The sequence below is a fragment of the Nematocida minor genome (assembly GCF_024244105.1).
Source record: "Nematocida minor strain JUm1510 chromosome Unknown 7791, whole genome shotgun sequence".
Taxonomy (NCBI): domain Eukaryota; kingdom Fungi; phylum Microsporidia; genus Nematocida; species Nematocida minor.
In genome coordinates, this window is record NW_026250350.1 from 1 (window position 1) to 14,221 (window position 14,221).

At 40.9% G+C, this 14,221-nt stretch overlaps 7 protein-coding genes across 7 annotated transcripts; 2 read left to right on the forward strand and 5 right to left on the reverse strand.

The window, feature by feature from the left end:
* Nucleotides 1-2: 2 nt before the first annotated feature.
* On the reverse strand, nt 3-1,094 carry NEMIN01_2330 (uncharacterized protein; the record flags this gene model as incomplete). Its single annotated transcript, XM_051478272.1, has 1 exon — nt 3-1,094. A coding segment is annotated over one exon (1,092 nt), but the record flags the coding sequence as incomplete, so codon positions are not given.
* Nucleotides 1,095-1,558: 464 nt separating this feature from the next.
* Nucleotides 1,559-4,075, reverse strand: NEMIN01_2331 (uncharacterized protein; the record flags this gene model as incomplete). The annotated part of the gene is made up of 1 exon (XM_051478273.1): nt 1,559-4,075. The coding sequence occupies one exon, from the start codon at nt 4,073-4,075 to the stop codon at nt 1,559-1,561; it is 2,517 nt and encodes an 838-aa protein (XP_051334233.1).
* Nucleotides 4,076-4,337: 262 nt separating this feature from the next.
* NEMIN01_2332 (ATP-dependent RNA helicase DDX47/RRP3) lies at nt 4,338-5,630 on the reverse strand (the record flags this gene model as incomplete). The annotated part of the gene is made up of 1 exon (XM_051478274.1): nt 4,338-5,630. One exon carries the CDS (start codon nt 5,628-5,630, stop codon nt 4,338-4,340), a length of 1,293 nt encoding a protein of 430 aa, XP_051334234.1.
* A 709-nt stretch (nt 5,631-6,339) lies between these two features.
* Nucleotides 6,340-8,373, forward strand: NEMIN01_2333 (uncharacterized protein; the record flags this gene model as incomplete). The annotated part of the gene is made up of 1 exon (XM_051478275.1): nt 6,340-8,373. One exon carries the CDS (start codon nt 6,340-6,342, stop codon nt 8,371-8,373), a length of 2,034 nt encoding a protein of 677 aa, XP_051334235.1.
* Nucleotides 8,374-8,780: 407 nt separating this feature from the next.
* Nucleotides 8,781-10,103, forward strand: NEMIN01_2334 (seryl-tRNA synthetase; the record flags this gene model as incomplete). The annotated part of the gene is made up of 1 exon (XM_051478276.1): nt 8,781-10,103. One exon carries the CDS (start codon nt 8,781-8,783, stop codon nt 10,101-10,103), a length of 1,323 nt encoding a protein of 440 aa, XP_051334236.1.
* Nucleotides 10,104-10,315: 212 nt separating this feature from the next.
* Nucleotides 10,316-12,418, reverse strand: NEMIN01_2335 (nuclear export mediator factor NEMF; the record flags this gene model as incomplete). The annotated part of the gene is made up of 1 exon (XM_051478277.1): nt 10,316-12,418. The coding sequence occupies one exon, from the start codon at nt 12,416-12,418 to the stop codon at nt 10,316-10,318; it is 2,103 nt and encodes a 700-aa protein (XP_051334237.1).
* Nucleotides 12,419-12,808: 390 nt separating this feature from the next.
* On the reverse strand, nt 12,809-14,104 carry NEMIN01_2336 (uncharacterized protein; the record flags this gene model as incomplete). The annotated part of the gene is made up of 1 exon (XM_051478278.1): nt 12,809-14,104. One exon carries the CDS (start codon nt 14,102-14,104, stop codon nt 12,809-12,811), a length of 1,296 nt encoding a protein of 431 aa, XP_051334238.1.
* Nucleotides 14,105-14,221: the final 117 nt, after the last annotated feature.

The window sequence follows — 14,221 nt, forward strand, 5'->3', positions numbered from 1 at the left end:
GTTATATTTGTAGACCCGCTTGCAATGAAGTACCAGAGCGCGTTCTTTTCTATGTTTGATGAAAGCTGCGCTGAAAAGTCTTCGATGCTTTTTCTGAGTCTTTTTTGGAATAGTTCTGTCTTGAACTCTGTGGTTATATTTTTGTTAAAAGTGTTAAAGCTGTATATTGTTCTGTGTTTTGACTTGTAGCCTCTTCTTCTCAGGCTGGTCAGTCTTTTTTCATTCCATATCCCTATGTCGAGCTGGTCTAGCCTTATTTTTGTGGCCCTTTCAGTACGGACTCTTTCTTTGGAGCTCTTTTTAGCTTCTTTTTTCTGATATTCTGAATACGACACTTTCTTTAGTGGCGTTTCCTTTTTTTCTTTTTTTTTCTCCAATAGAGATCGAAGGAGAGGATAGTCTGCTGGATTTTCCGGCTCATCAATTTTTCTTTTTTTTCCTCTGATCTGTCTAGGGCTCTCACATTCTTTGCTAGAAGGACTGCCAACTGGATTGGAGCCGTCTGCGCACTGCAAAGGCTGGCTGTGACGGCTTGCTGTTTGATCTTCTCCATCAAAATTATCAAGAATCATATCACTGTCATTTTGGAAATAACCGTCGTTAGAGAGATCCTTGGAAACAAAGATTAGATCATTCTCTCCATTATGCATCCTATACTCCTCTTGTGATGTGCTAGGTCTATCGTATGCCTCACTAAAAAAACTTTGCTCTTTTTCAGGTTGCGCACTAGAAGATTCCTCCCTCATACCTGATGCTGGCCTATGGACACTTTCTCCCATATTGGTCAGCGTATAAAAATCTCCTTCTGTGCTCGGTCCTGGTGCATACTCTGCTGTCTGCTCTTCCTGGCGCGCTAACGGCTCTACTGTGTTAAAATAACGCATATTCCATAAAGGGTCATGTGCAGAAAAAGGAGCGTCAAAAAAAGAAGGGTCCTGTCTTTCCGTTGCGCTCACAGCATTCTCGCCATCCAATAGACTAGCACTATTTCCCATCTCTTCATTAAAGGCATCCCAGCTCCCCCTGCATCCTGTGCCAAAGAGAATAAATAAGGTAGCAGCGCTCAGCGTTCTCTTTATTTTCCGATTTTTCATGCTAAAAATATGACTTTTCCATTTATATTTTTTCATTTAAGGTAAGAGCGATTTTTTTAGTGCTGTAGATCAAATTTGCAATCTCCTAGCAATATTGCTAAATATTTCATACGCAGTGATATTTCCTTCTAATAACAGTATAAATTGATCTTATAAGAGACTCTTCTACTTTGTTTCTTTTCACTTTTGGACTCTTCTCTGTTCAGCTAACATACAGAATCAGATAAATAAAATAAATTTTATTGTCTCACACATCTTACTACTAACCCACCAATGAACATGAGAACAAATTTGCAATGTTGTAAAGAGCAGAGTAAATTCTGCAAACAGAGCAATGAAGCCGGGCAAAAATGGACAAAAGACATTTCTCATTTTAGCTTTATTTTAAGAGTTTAGTATATGGCTATTTTTCATTAGAAGAACACCCATAGGCCTATGAGCTAACGTGTTTTTTTGCGCCTGATCTAATAGTTCCTGATTTTTGGCTGCATGTAGAAATAGCTGTACACTATTGAGAGAGCACTTAACAGCAGAGGAAGCAGAAGAGGCTTCAAGAATGTTTTAAGGATGCTCAGCAGGCCAATGTTTGAAATGGGAGTGGATGCATATATTTCATTTGGACCTACTATTCTTTTGTACAGCTCAAACTGATTTTTTACGATGATGTTTTTGATCAAGTCCCATCCGTCTGTTCTTTTATATTTCTCGTCTATCTTAGAAATCAAAGAAAGAACTGTTGCAGTACCGTTTTTTGCATGCTCTGCGCAGTCTTTAGCGCTTGCCTCTTTTATGTACGCTAGAAGCTCTTCAGAGCTCTTGAACTTTGAAAAAGGGTCTTTTAAGCACCCCGTATAGATTGAAATTTTCAGAACCAGTTCTTTAATAGTATCAAGAGAAAAGAAGACATAGTTATGGAAAAACACTGCCACTTTCACTATGATTTCTCCCAGGAACTTTGGGATCTTCCAGCGCGTGTTCAGCATGGCTATAATTATTTCAGAATTGAGCACTTCACTACTGTAGTTTAATATTTGTTTACCCAAATACTTTTCAAATATAAAGTCTTCGTTCTCTGGCAAAGAAAAGCTTATGGCACTGTTCAAATACAGGATGCCTTTAAAAAGTTTCAAACTTACTTCTAGAGCAACATATATAAGCGATTGTATTTTTTGAGAAAACGGAGACAGCAAAATGGCAACAATCCACAGCATGCAGATGGCTGCAACATACAGAGAAGAAGCAAAAATGGAAATAAAACCGATTGAATTTGTGATTTCAAAGAAGGATTCAAAGGACCTTTTGGCAAGGATGGAGACAGCACAGCTAGCAGCAAAAATAAGCACTCCTTTTCTGAACACCAGCTCCACTAGCTGCGAGATTATGCACTCTGCGATGCTTATCCGTCCTTCTACTATGTTTCTTTTGCATATTCTGTAGTAGCAGAGATTTGTTATGTTAGCAGAAGTGCATATGCCAAGTAGCATAATGAATGTAAATATACTGCACAGAGTATAGCCAATAACTGAAATGACGTTAATGATATTTTCTATACCACACATCCCACTGACTGACTTTTCAAGCATGCTATTCAGCTCTGGATTCCCTGAAAATACTTTGGCTTTCTCTTTTACGACGCTCACCAATTTGCTATATTCAATATCCATCTCTAAATTAGAACCAAAACGTGAAATCATTGGCCGCCTAAAAAACAGATAGTCTAGGTTGAAAAGGTTATAAAAAAGAGATAGAGGCTCATTCGGATGCTTTCTAAAATATGTCACATCGTATTCAGATATAGTTATGTATGTTCTGCATAGCACTTTACTTGCATTGTTTGCAAATAAGTTGAGAATTTCTTTTGGAGTAAAAACTGCTCTAATAATTTCTCCATATATGTTGCTTTTAACTAGAAAAAACATGAAAGTCACTAGCATAACATAGAAAAGTATCTCCACTAGCATCGAAGAGCCCTTGAAGAACTTGTTGTAGTAGAAAGACCGAAGAAGGATCTCCTGCACATTTCTAAAGCGCGCTGTAAAAGAAGGCACAAAGAACACGTTGCCTTCTGCTCTCTTCCCACAGGGCAAGCTGCATATGCTCTCTGCCATGCTGTTGAGTATCTCTATGTTCTTTTGGTCTGTCTCATTTTCAGAATAGTTCGCGCTTACCTTTATCAGATAGTCAGCGCATGTTTCTCCTCTGGGAAAAACTATTCCCTTTTCTTCAAAGCACAGCTGTAGGTCTTTCAGCGGCCCGCTGTATACTATCGTTGATGCGTGCATAAAAATAATGTCCTCGAAAAGGCTCAGAATGGCTTCACTTGGCTGGTGTATGGACACGATATTTGTGCTTTTCTCTTTTTGTATGGAGAGAATGGCTATGCGGGCAATGTGTGCATCAAGGCCGCTGATGGGCTCGTCCCACAGATTTATCTCTTTTGTTTTGAGCAGCCCAATAATTGTGAAAATTCTTCTTTGCTCTCCTCCAGACAGCCTGTTGAACGGAGTGTTTTTTGTTTTTTCGACACGAAAGCTTTTCATAAGCGAAGCAATCTTGCTGTACGGAACATTCTCCATGGTTGCCACGGACTTTAGAACTCTGTACGTGGGCATAGAGCCATACTGCACATTCTCCTGCATTGAGTATCCCACCTGTTTAAACCAGGAGACACTGTCCCGCGGCTCCAAACTTCCATTTTTAGAGAGCACATTCACTTCTCCGTATGTCACTGTCTCTTTTTCGCAGCGGCCAGCTATGGCGTTGAAGAACGTGGACTTTCCGTCCCCGCTCAGGCCCATTAGTGCTACCAATCTGTTCTTTGGAATTCGAATGCTGATGTTTTTGAGCAGATACTTCCCTTTCCTTGTTTGTCTGCTGTAGTTGTCAAACTCAATTGTGTCTTCGCAGACAGAAGGGGTTTCTTTTTCTTCTTTTGTGTTGATATTGTCAGATACTAATATTCTATTCTTATCTAGCTCCATGCTTGTCAAAATTTTTATTTTTTATGAGCTTAAATACTAATTATTAACTCTATCAACCAATGAAAATGATCATTTTAGTTCTTTGGTATGGATGAATATAATAATTTTATAAGGAGACATATTATTACTTCGTGAATAAATGAAACTTTTAAATAGATTGTTCTTATCGCAAAAAACGTTTAAATTGTCTAAACAATAATTTTATTCGCTAATCTTATAGTCTCACGCTCTGCTGCAAATATTACCAGAAACAGCTAATTTTCTAATCATTCTTCTGTCTTCTTTTTTTATCTCTCATGTTGCTCTTGGTCTTCTCGCCCTTTCGCTTTCTGCGCATTTCTTTGACTTTCTCTCCCACGCCTTCATCTTTCATTTCTGCAGCTGTTGTTCTCTTGGCTTCGTCAATTTCATCAATCATTGCATAGATGGTTTCAGCTGGCACTTCGCACTGCGCCATTTTCTTCCCCAGCTTTATTTCGAGTCTTCGGAAATCTTCTACATCGTACTGACTCACAAATGTAACGGCTCTTCCGACTTCGCTTCCTCTCCCGGTGCGCCCCACTCTGTGCACGTACTCTCGTATTCCATCCGGCATGTCGTAGTTGACTACTATTCGTATTCCCGTGATATCTACGCCTCTCGCTGCCACATCTGTTGCCACAAGCCATGTGAATACGCCTGCCCTGAACTTGCTCACTGTTTCTTCTCGGACATTTTGCTTTTGGTTTCCGTGGATCCATCCCACGCGCATTCCAAGCAGTTTGATAATTCTCCCAATTCTCTCTGCAGAAATGCATGTTCCCACGAATATAAGCCCCATTCTATCCCCTGAGCTGCGCACTAGATTGAGCAGATATGCCTCTTTGTGCTTCTGCGGGATGTGCATATACTGCTGGAACACCGACTCGGAAACCTCCATCTTTTCATCTCCGAAAAATATGGGGGAGCTCATGGACTGCGAGACGAAAGAGCGCACCCTTTTGGACGCAGTCGCAGTGAACAAAAATTTGAACTTTGGAGAAATCATTTTGCATATTTCGGTGACATCCCCGTCAAAGTCTCCGTCCAGCACTCTGTCGCACTCGTCAAACACCAAATACTTGAAGGATTTGCAGTTTATTCCCTTCGTGTTTTTAAAGTGGTAGAGAATTCTCCCGGGTGTGCCGATGATAAAATGCGGGCGAGCAGAAAGACTCTTTCCCTGCGATAGAGTGTCTGTGCCGCCTATCAGCAGTGTTGTGCGCAGCCCTATCTCTGCTCCTAGGTCCGAGATGACTGAGTGCACCTGCAGGGACAACTCTCTTGTTGGAAGAATAATTAGAGCATAAAAAAAGGAGTCATCTTTTAGCAGAGAGTTCAAAATGGGGAGGGTGAAGGCCAGAGTTTTGCCAGAGCCCGTGTTTGAAATGGCATAGACATCCTTTTTTAGCGGAAGATGGCTGAGGATGTGCTCCTGAACGGGCGTGGGGTGCATAATCCCTCTTTTCTCAAGAGCAGAGACAAGTTCTGGGTCCAGTGCAAAGCTTGAAAATAGTTTCTTGTTTGAAGAAGACATAAAAAATTTGCAGATTCCAAATATTACAAATACGTTAGAGAGGGAAGAAAAATAAAAATTCTAAAGATAGAAAAAAGGCTAAAATGCAGCCCAATCAGCAATTATTGCTGATAAGATGCAAGTGCTGGAATAAAATTGCTTTATTTTAAGAGGCTGTCTCATCATTCTTAGAATATATCACCTACTGGCTCTGCTAGTGCTATATCTGTGAGCCTAATGGTTGAAGAAGCGCAAGATTATATTTTATCGCTAGCCATTTACTTCACTTTCATTTTTTAATTTAGTTCCAGCCAATTATTCTCTGCCCAGGAGAAAGCAAGCTAGTCCACACGGCAGAAATAGCCCAACAACAAACTGAGAATGCAAATTAAAGAATAGGATGGACTTTTACAATGCACCACCTTTGATAACCAGTAAATCATCACTCAATTAGTTTCTTTTTCTTTTTATTTTTACATTCGTTCTTTTTTCTTTTATTTTACTTTTCTAGTAATTTTATTATTTCATAGGATGTATCATCATTATGCACTAATTGTCCTTTTTTTCTTCTCTCCATTTGTTGGACACTTATCCCGCTGTTTTACTGGTTTATTTTTTAAATCATCTTTCTCCAGACACTTTTTGTCCAATGGCTCTGCAGGCGTGACCAATTAATTACCTGCCCTGCTGCTCCCTTCACAACATATAAGTCACGAATATCAATTTTTTTATGGAAGGAGACAACAATAAAGAAAATAGCGACATAAACACGCCCACACAGAACACAGCATCCGCGGGCATAGAAGGCTCCCCAAACAGCTCGAAGTCCTCCAAGCAGCTTAAAAAACTGCTGGCCAGGCCCTCGCAAACCAGAGACACAAAAGATAACGAAGATTCAGACAAAAGCGACTCAGAGCCAGAAGCGCAGCCCACCGGGGTTTTTCAATCGGTGAAAGATGAAGCAAAAATAAAAAAAGACAGAGCAAAGGTCCAGAACAAAAACAGCGAAGTGGAGGATTTGGAAGACAAGACGCCCTTTTCCTTTTTCAATATCATGGAGTATATTGAAACAAACTTGAAAGGAGTGTACTACTATCTGGCTCTGCTTGCATACGCCATAGTAGGCACGTTCATCATTCTCCTCCCGCCCTCTATCATTCTTCTCATCCAGAAGACGCATGCTCCGCACATATTCACTCCTATCTCATTGTATGAAAACATCACCCCTGCTCAAGAAAACTTCAAAATAGGAGTTTTCCTGTCTGCGATGTTTTTAACGTACTTGCCTACCCAGCTGGTAGTCAATAGGATAGTGTTCATCCTGGCCATGCTCTGCGACATGTTTGACCACAAAATAAGCCACGGTGGAAAAGTTATTCTATTTATTATTGATGATGTAAAGGGTTTGCTTACTTTTTTTATCCTCGGAATATTTGGAATAATCCACTGCAATCTTTTCCTGGAGAAGTACTCTATTACCAAGATGGAGGTTGTGGGATACGGCAGAGTCGCAGGGTACTCCATGTGTCTGTGCATTCTGTTCGGATTTTTCATATGCGAAAAGTTTTTCCTCAAGATGGCCATTGCCTATTGCGGAAATAACGTATTCTCAGGGCGAATTGGCGAAGTGAACTTAAAGACTTCAATTCTCAGGCGCCTTGCGCAGTACTCAGAAGTTCTTTCTACACAGAGCCTGACGGACATGCAGAGCGAAGTGTTTTCAGGAATAGAAATAACGGACACTTTTTTGGTCCATTTTTCAGACTTTAAAATACGCTCCAAGCAGCACTGCGAAGAGATAGTCTACGGAATACTCTCTGGCGTTGCGCCCCAGGGCCATGCACAGCAGGAAGACGAAAATGAAGAGAGCCAGAAAGAAAACAAGAAAGACAAGAGACTGAGCATAAGCATTACGATGGACCACATCAAAGACGCATTCAACTCCCAGTGGATGGACATCTGGAAATACATGGAAGAGCACGGATACACCAAAGATGCAGAGTCTCATCTGATCGAAGGAGAAAGTCTTCTGAAAATGGCACACTCCGCATATTCTGAGAGAATCGATCTGAAAAGAACCCTGTACGACAGAGATAAGATACTAAGCACTCTGGACTACATTCTGGAGGGAGTGGCTCTGATTCTTACTCTTATGATAAGCACGCCTTTTATAGGCTTCGATCCTGTGCGAGCTTTGGCTGGATTTGTTCCTTTGCTGATGAGTTCAGGATGGCTGTTTTCAGACATTATCAAGGACGTTTTCAACAACTTTATATTTTTACTGCACGAGCATCCGTTCGATGTTGGCGACAAAATAATAGCAAAGAGCGAGGAGTTCACAGTGCTGCGCATTGACCTGATGTACAGCACATTCACGTCAAAGGGCGGGACTGTGTGCTACATCCCAAACAAGGAGCTCATCAAGGAAGCCATTTTCAACATGAGAAGAAGCGACATCCAAACAGAGCTTGTTGTCTTTATGATAAAAGATGAGCAGTCGATTGACAAACTTGAAGAAATAAAGGAAAAGATCGTGGGAATACTCAAGGGCAAAGAGCTGGACGGAAAGACCAGAATAACTATACAGGACTTTGAGATCCAGAGCAGCAAGACTCTGGTGACATTCAGAATCGAATATCTGTGCAACTTCCAGGACCCAGAGCCCAAACTAACCAGGAGACATATTCCACTTGAAATAGTTCAGAATGCTATACGCCTTGTCGGGTGCTCATATGCCGAGCAGAAGGCATGCAGCAGCATATAGAAATAAAAGCGATCCTGTGTATTTTCTATTTTTGTTCCAATTTAAAGATTTTTGTGCTTTTACTGCTAGTAGATTAGACTGGGCATAAAACCGTTAAAACTGTTGATATTAGATGATTCTGTGTGCAAAGAATCATTTGCAGCCAGTTAGCAGATAATTATTGTTTGATTTTTCCATTTTTAGTGGTAGTATCGAAGACAGGCTGCAGAGTATTATTTGTTCGTGATTCGCCCATTATCTGTCTGTCTGACTGGCTGGATGCTCTGTGCGCTGACTGGCTCAAATGGCAGAGTGAAAAGTTTTCTTGAATTTAATAAATTATTAGCTGACAGCTGGATGCTCAAACTAATAATAAAACAAAAATAGCTTGTACGTTGCTTATAAATAAATATTGTGTTTTATTTTTTATGATTGACTTGAGTCTTCTGAGGAATGCAGAAACAAGAAATTCTGTCATAGAGAGCGAAAAAAGAAGGTTTAAAGGAGACGCCGTTTCAAACAAGGTGGTGGACATGATAGAGGAGAGAATAAAGCTGAGATACACAATGGAGCAGCTGAACAAGGAAATGAATGCTCTGACAAAAGAAGGAATGAAGTACTTCAAAATAAAAAATGGCAGCGCATCTGCAGAACAGGAAGGACAAAAAAACGCTCTTTTGAAAAAGATAGCAGAGATAAAGGAACAAAGAGCTGCCTGCTCAGCTGAGCTGTCGAAGAAAGAAGAAGAAACAGACGAGGTAGCGAGAGAAATAGGGAATATCCTTGACCCCAATGTTTTCATAAGCCAGAATGAAGACGAAAACCCCGTCGTGTTCGAAACAGGAAAAAACGTAAAAACATTTTGGCCAAAAGAGCTGCTCTCGTATGACGTGATATTGGACAGACTGGGGGCAACCGATACAGAAAGAGGGACAAAGATAGCGGGACACAGAGGATACTTTTTAAAGGACGCCGGCGTAATTCTAACACAGAGTCTGATCAGATACGCAATGGACTTTCTGAGAAAGCACGACTATTCTTTGATTCAAACGCCTTTTATGATGCTCAAAGAGTCCATGAAAAGAACAGCGCAGTTGAGCGATTTTGACGATCAGCTGTACAAAATAGAAGGACACAACGAGGCGTATCTAATAGCCACGTCAGAACAGCCGCTATCCGCACAGCACGAGGGAGAGTGGATAAAAGAGAACGAGCTCCCCATTAAATACTGCGGGTACTCTTCGTGTTTCAGAAAAGAAGCAGGCGCGCATGGAAAGGACAACCGAGGAATATTCAGAGTCCACCAGTTTGAAAAAATAGAACAGTTTTTGATTACCACTCCCGGAGAAAGCGAGAACGAATTTAAAAAAATGGTTGAAAGATCAAAAGAGTTCTACGATACGCTTGGGCTCTCCTACCGCGTAGTCTCCATTGTCTCAGGCGCGCTGAACAACGCAGCTGCTATAAAGTACGATCTGGAGGCTCTGTTCCCTGCATCTGACCGATTTAGAGAGCTTGTGTCGTGCTCCAACTGCACAGACTATCAAAGCAGAGACCTGAATGTTCGTTTTTTGCCCAATGAAAACAGCGAAAAAAAACAGTTCGTTCACATGCTCAACGGAACACTCTGTGCTGTGCAAAGAACCCTGTGCTGTCTCGTGGAGAACTACCAGACAGAAGGAGGAATTATGGTGCCAGATGTTTTGATACCGTATGTTGGGGAGAAGTTCATTCCATACGTTAAAGAGTAGTTAATGTCTATCGTAACAGTGCGTTAACTATTTTATTTATGCGGTTATATCTGCTAGTGATAAATAAATAGCATTTCCTTTCATCCAAATAAAAAGATAAGAGATAAGTTATGAAAGTATTTACATTATATCCAAAACAATCTGGGAACTATTGAATAGATATCCTTCTAACACACCTTTCTTTTAATATGTTTATCTTTATTTTTGTCTTTTTAGTCGTCATCGTCGCTTTTACTCTTGTTCTTGTTTTTCTTTTTTTTTATTTTTCTGGCGAATAAAGACTTCTCTCCTCTTTTTACGATTTCTGACTGCGATAGTTTTGAGTTTCCTATTACCGTTAGCTCCATCTCTTTTTCTGTTATGTTCTTTATGAACTTCAGGTGTCTTGGGGCTTCCTGCTCTGCTATAGCCAGCAGCTCTTTTATTACCATCCCTTTTTTGGCTGATCCTGGGAGCATTCTGTACTTCTTTCCTTCCAGATACTTGTACGGCCCTGACATTCCAACTGCGTACTCAACGTCGTCACTTTCTGCAGGCTCTGCTGCAAACCCTTCCACTCTTCTTGTGTCCTCTGATACTTCGATTGGGATGTCTTTTATTTTGTAAAGTATTGAAAATCCATACTCCAGCTTTGTGGGGTTGTAGAACTCTTTTTTCCCCGTTATCATAAAACTTCCGTGTGTCAAATGCTCTCCTGCTGGCGCTGTTTTGCTCACCTGGTGTCCTCTTACTGAGTACACTTCTGTGATGAGGTTGTTCTCCCATGCCTTAGAAAGGTGCATGGCCATCGATGCAGCTATTTCTTTTGTCAGGTCTGTTGCGTTCTCTCCAACTATCACGCTGGATCCTCCCTTTATGTCTGCGTGGAAATAGTAGTCGGTGTCCTTCAGGTGCTTCTTTACCAGTATTTCGTTCTGTTTTGAGTCTCTTCCTGCTATGATTAGATCGGAGTCTTTCGTTACAAGCCACCTGAACTTCTCAAACCAGAAGCTGGCTCTTTCGATCTTTTCTATTTTCTGTATTTTACTTTTTATTTCAACCGCCTTGTTCTGGCTTTCTGCAAGCGCTATTCTTGTTTTTTTCGACTTTTCTTCTATCTTCTTTGCCTGCTGGTAGAACGAGTTTATCTGCTCAAATAGCGATCTGTTGTAGTCTATTGTTATCTCTTTCATGTCGAGCGACAGCTCAACTGTTTTTTTGGCAAAGTCTACTTTTTTTATTATCCGTGCTATTTTGTTCCTTTCTTTCTCTGTCTCCTGGAACCTCTTGAACTCTTTCTCCGACAGATTTGATGTCTGGGCTGTCTCTATAACCGCAAGAACATCTTTTACATCCTGCTGATTCTCTGTTAGTATTTCTGCTTTTGTTTTCAATATAGTCATCTCTTCTATTTTCTTGCGCAGGTCTCTCTCCTGCGCCTCCCTTATCTTTCTGTTCTTCTTCTGGGCTGCTGTCTCCTGCACTTCTACCACGAGGAATGCTGCATCCATGGCCTCTCCAAAGCCTTTGAACTCTTTCACTTCCTGGCCCTTTGCAGGGTGCATTTCCTTCCACGGAGAGAACATTGTTGGCTTTCCATCTTGGTAGTACACAGCTCCGTAGTCTCCCACTGTAGTCAGCTTCTCAAAGATGGAACCAAAGAAGGCGTTGAAATGGCTTATAAACTCATCCGATCTCTTCTCTACTTCTTTTTCAAAATCTTCCAGTTTCAGAGGAATGCTCATTTTCATTTTCTTGCTGAAGTATTCTTCCATCTGCTGCACTGTGTCATCCACCACCCTTCCAGAGAGCGACAAAAAGTTTGAGATTTTCTTTTTTAGCGTGTCTCCGGTGACATACGCGAATCTCTCGATATCCAGCACAAGCTCAGGGTTGTTTACTAAATACATCCCGTCCTTCACCACGCCCAGGTGTGCAACCGGCCTTAGCAAGTTTATTATTTTTAAGTTTTCATCTGCCAGTATTATATTTCCATTTGCATACATTTCTACGATCAGAAGAACAGAGCCCTTGGCTGATCTTAGCTTGATGGCAGCTATTCTGTCAAATCCCAGCTGGCTCACTTTTTCCACTCGGTAGTTGCTTATCTCTCTTCGCAGGAAAAGAGCCAGGGGAGTCAGATTCACTTTCTCGTGGTTTTTGTGTGTTAGATGGAACTTGCTTGGAGGATCGATTAGCAGCTGCTCTTTGTTGCTGAATTTGATCAAAATGGCTTTCTTGCTTGTGCTGTACACTGTTTTAATGTGTGTTCCAACGACCTTTTCGAGTTCGTTCACACCGGCTCTTATGTCCAGCCAGGAGAGTCTTCCCTTCATGCAAAAATAATAAAATGCTGAATATAAAAGAAGAAAAGAAAAAAGACAGAAAATGTATCCACACAACTATTTACACTTTGCATTCATCTTTGCTACACAATTATTTGCTCAGCACAATAAAAAAATAAAAATTGCAAACAGTAAGATTATTGTATTTTACTATTTACAAATGAAAAGTACACTTGTGGTAGAAGAGAGAGGTTTTTTATTAAGTAAGTTTATTGTCCTGCAGAGACACATTGCAATTTTAGTTCTTATCTAAGATAGACAAGTATCTGGATGGGACAGCTTTAGGTCTAGAGACACTCTAGCTGGCCTAAGAATTGGAAAAGTAAAGCTGAGACACAGTGCAATTCAAGGTATAGATAGTTTTTGTTTATTTGTTAAAAATTACAGCGCATTCAGATGGGCATCGACCCATTTCATGCCATAGAGGTTTCCTTGCACATTCGATAGCACCGCCGCATAGTGCATTGTTTCTGTGTAGATGTAGCCAATGTGCGATGTGGCATACGATGCCCAGACAAGCGATACTACCAGTTTCAGGTATCCTCTGAACTCATTCGTAAAAAGCGAGCCAAATAGGATGATCAGGCTGAGAGGGATCAGAATCGTAATGATCAGGCAGAGAGATGTTTTTTTTGTTGTGTTTCCGCTGTCCACAGACTTAAAAGAGTTTATATACGGATAGTTTCCTGTTGTTTCTATTTTTTTGAGAAACTCAGAGGCCTCGTGCGGCTCTACCTCCAGCACAGCCGTTATTGCGATGATGCTCTTTATCCCCACTTTCTTGTAGAACACTATATTTCCAAAATACTTGTTGCCCGCATACTCCAGCCACTGTCTGGCGCTTTCTATGTAGCAGAAGATCTCCAAAGGAGCCAGCAGAACACACAGCATCTTAATGGCTGCCATGTAGATGCACACTCCAATGTTCCCTGTGACTATTTTCGAAATGATGCGGAATGACTGCCAAATACTGCATCCTGAGTTTATGTTCAGATAGAAACTGATCACGCACAGGGTGATCAGGAGGTACATGAAAGTGTAGAAGGTCCAGTAGCAGAAAATACTTTTAAAAATAAACTCAGAGTATCCAAAGTTCGACATGGGAAGAGTGCACATGTAAAACAGCATGATAAACAGCACTATAAAAGCAAACACAAAGAGATAGAAGTAGAAGTAGAACCGGAATATCCCAAATTCAGCCATGTCTGTAGTGTCTAGGTGCGAAATGATGGAGATGTAGTTGTCCAGGGGCGTCCTGTGCAGAGTTGGGATGATTATTTTTAAAATGTACTCAGAGTATATCACTATCTGTATTATGATCGTAACAATAAGCAAAGTGGTGATGTACTGCTTAGACGTGCACACTCTGGCGATTATCCCAAGTATCAGCGCATCGCTAAGTGCCACCGTTATTATAAGTTTCTTGATAAGGGACGCGTGGATCTGCCGAGTGTGTGCTAAGATGGAGGGCGGAGATTGGATGTAGATGGAGTACGTAATGTACGTGAAAAGTATCAAGAGAAGGAAGCACGGGTTATTGATTATTCCAAAAGGTATGATGGTCAGCGAGTCGTAGTAGAAAGTGATGAAGAAATTAACAGACGCAATTGAATAGTAGAGCAGCCACGGGATGGAGTGTTTTAGTTTTTTAATGGAGAAAGTCTTTTCTGTCTTCATGGAAATAAAAAATTAAAACAAAATAAAACAAACAAATACTCGGTGTGCACAGAGTAGAAGAGAACAGAGAGAGTGGAGAACAGAGTGCAAAAACATCTCGTGTATTGACTGTAGACC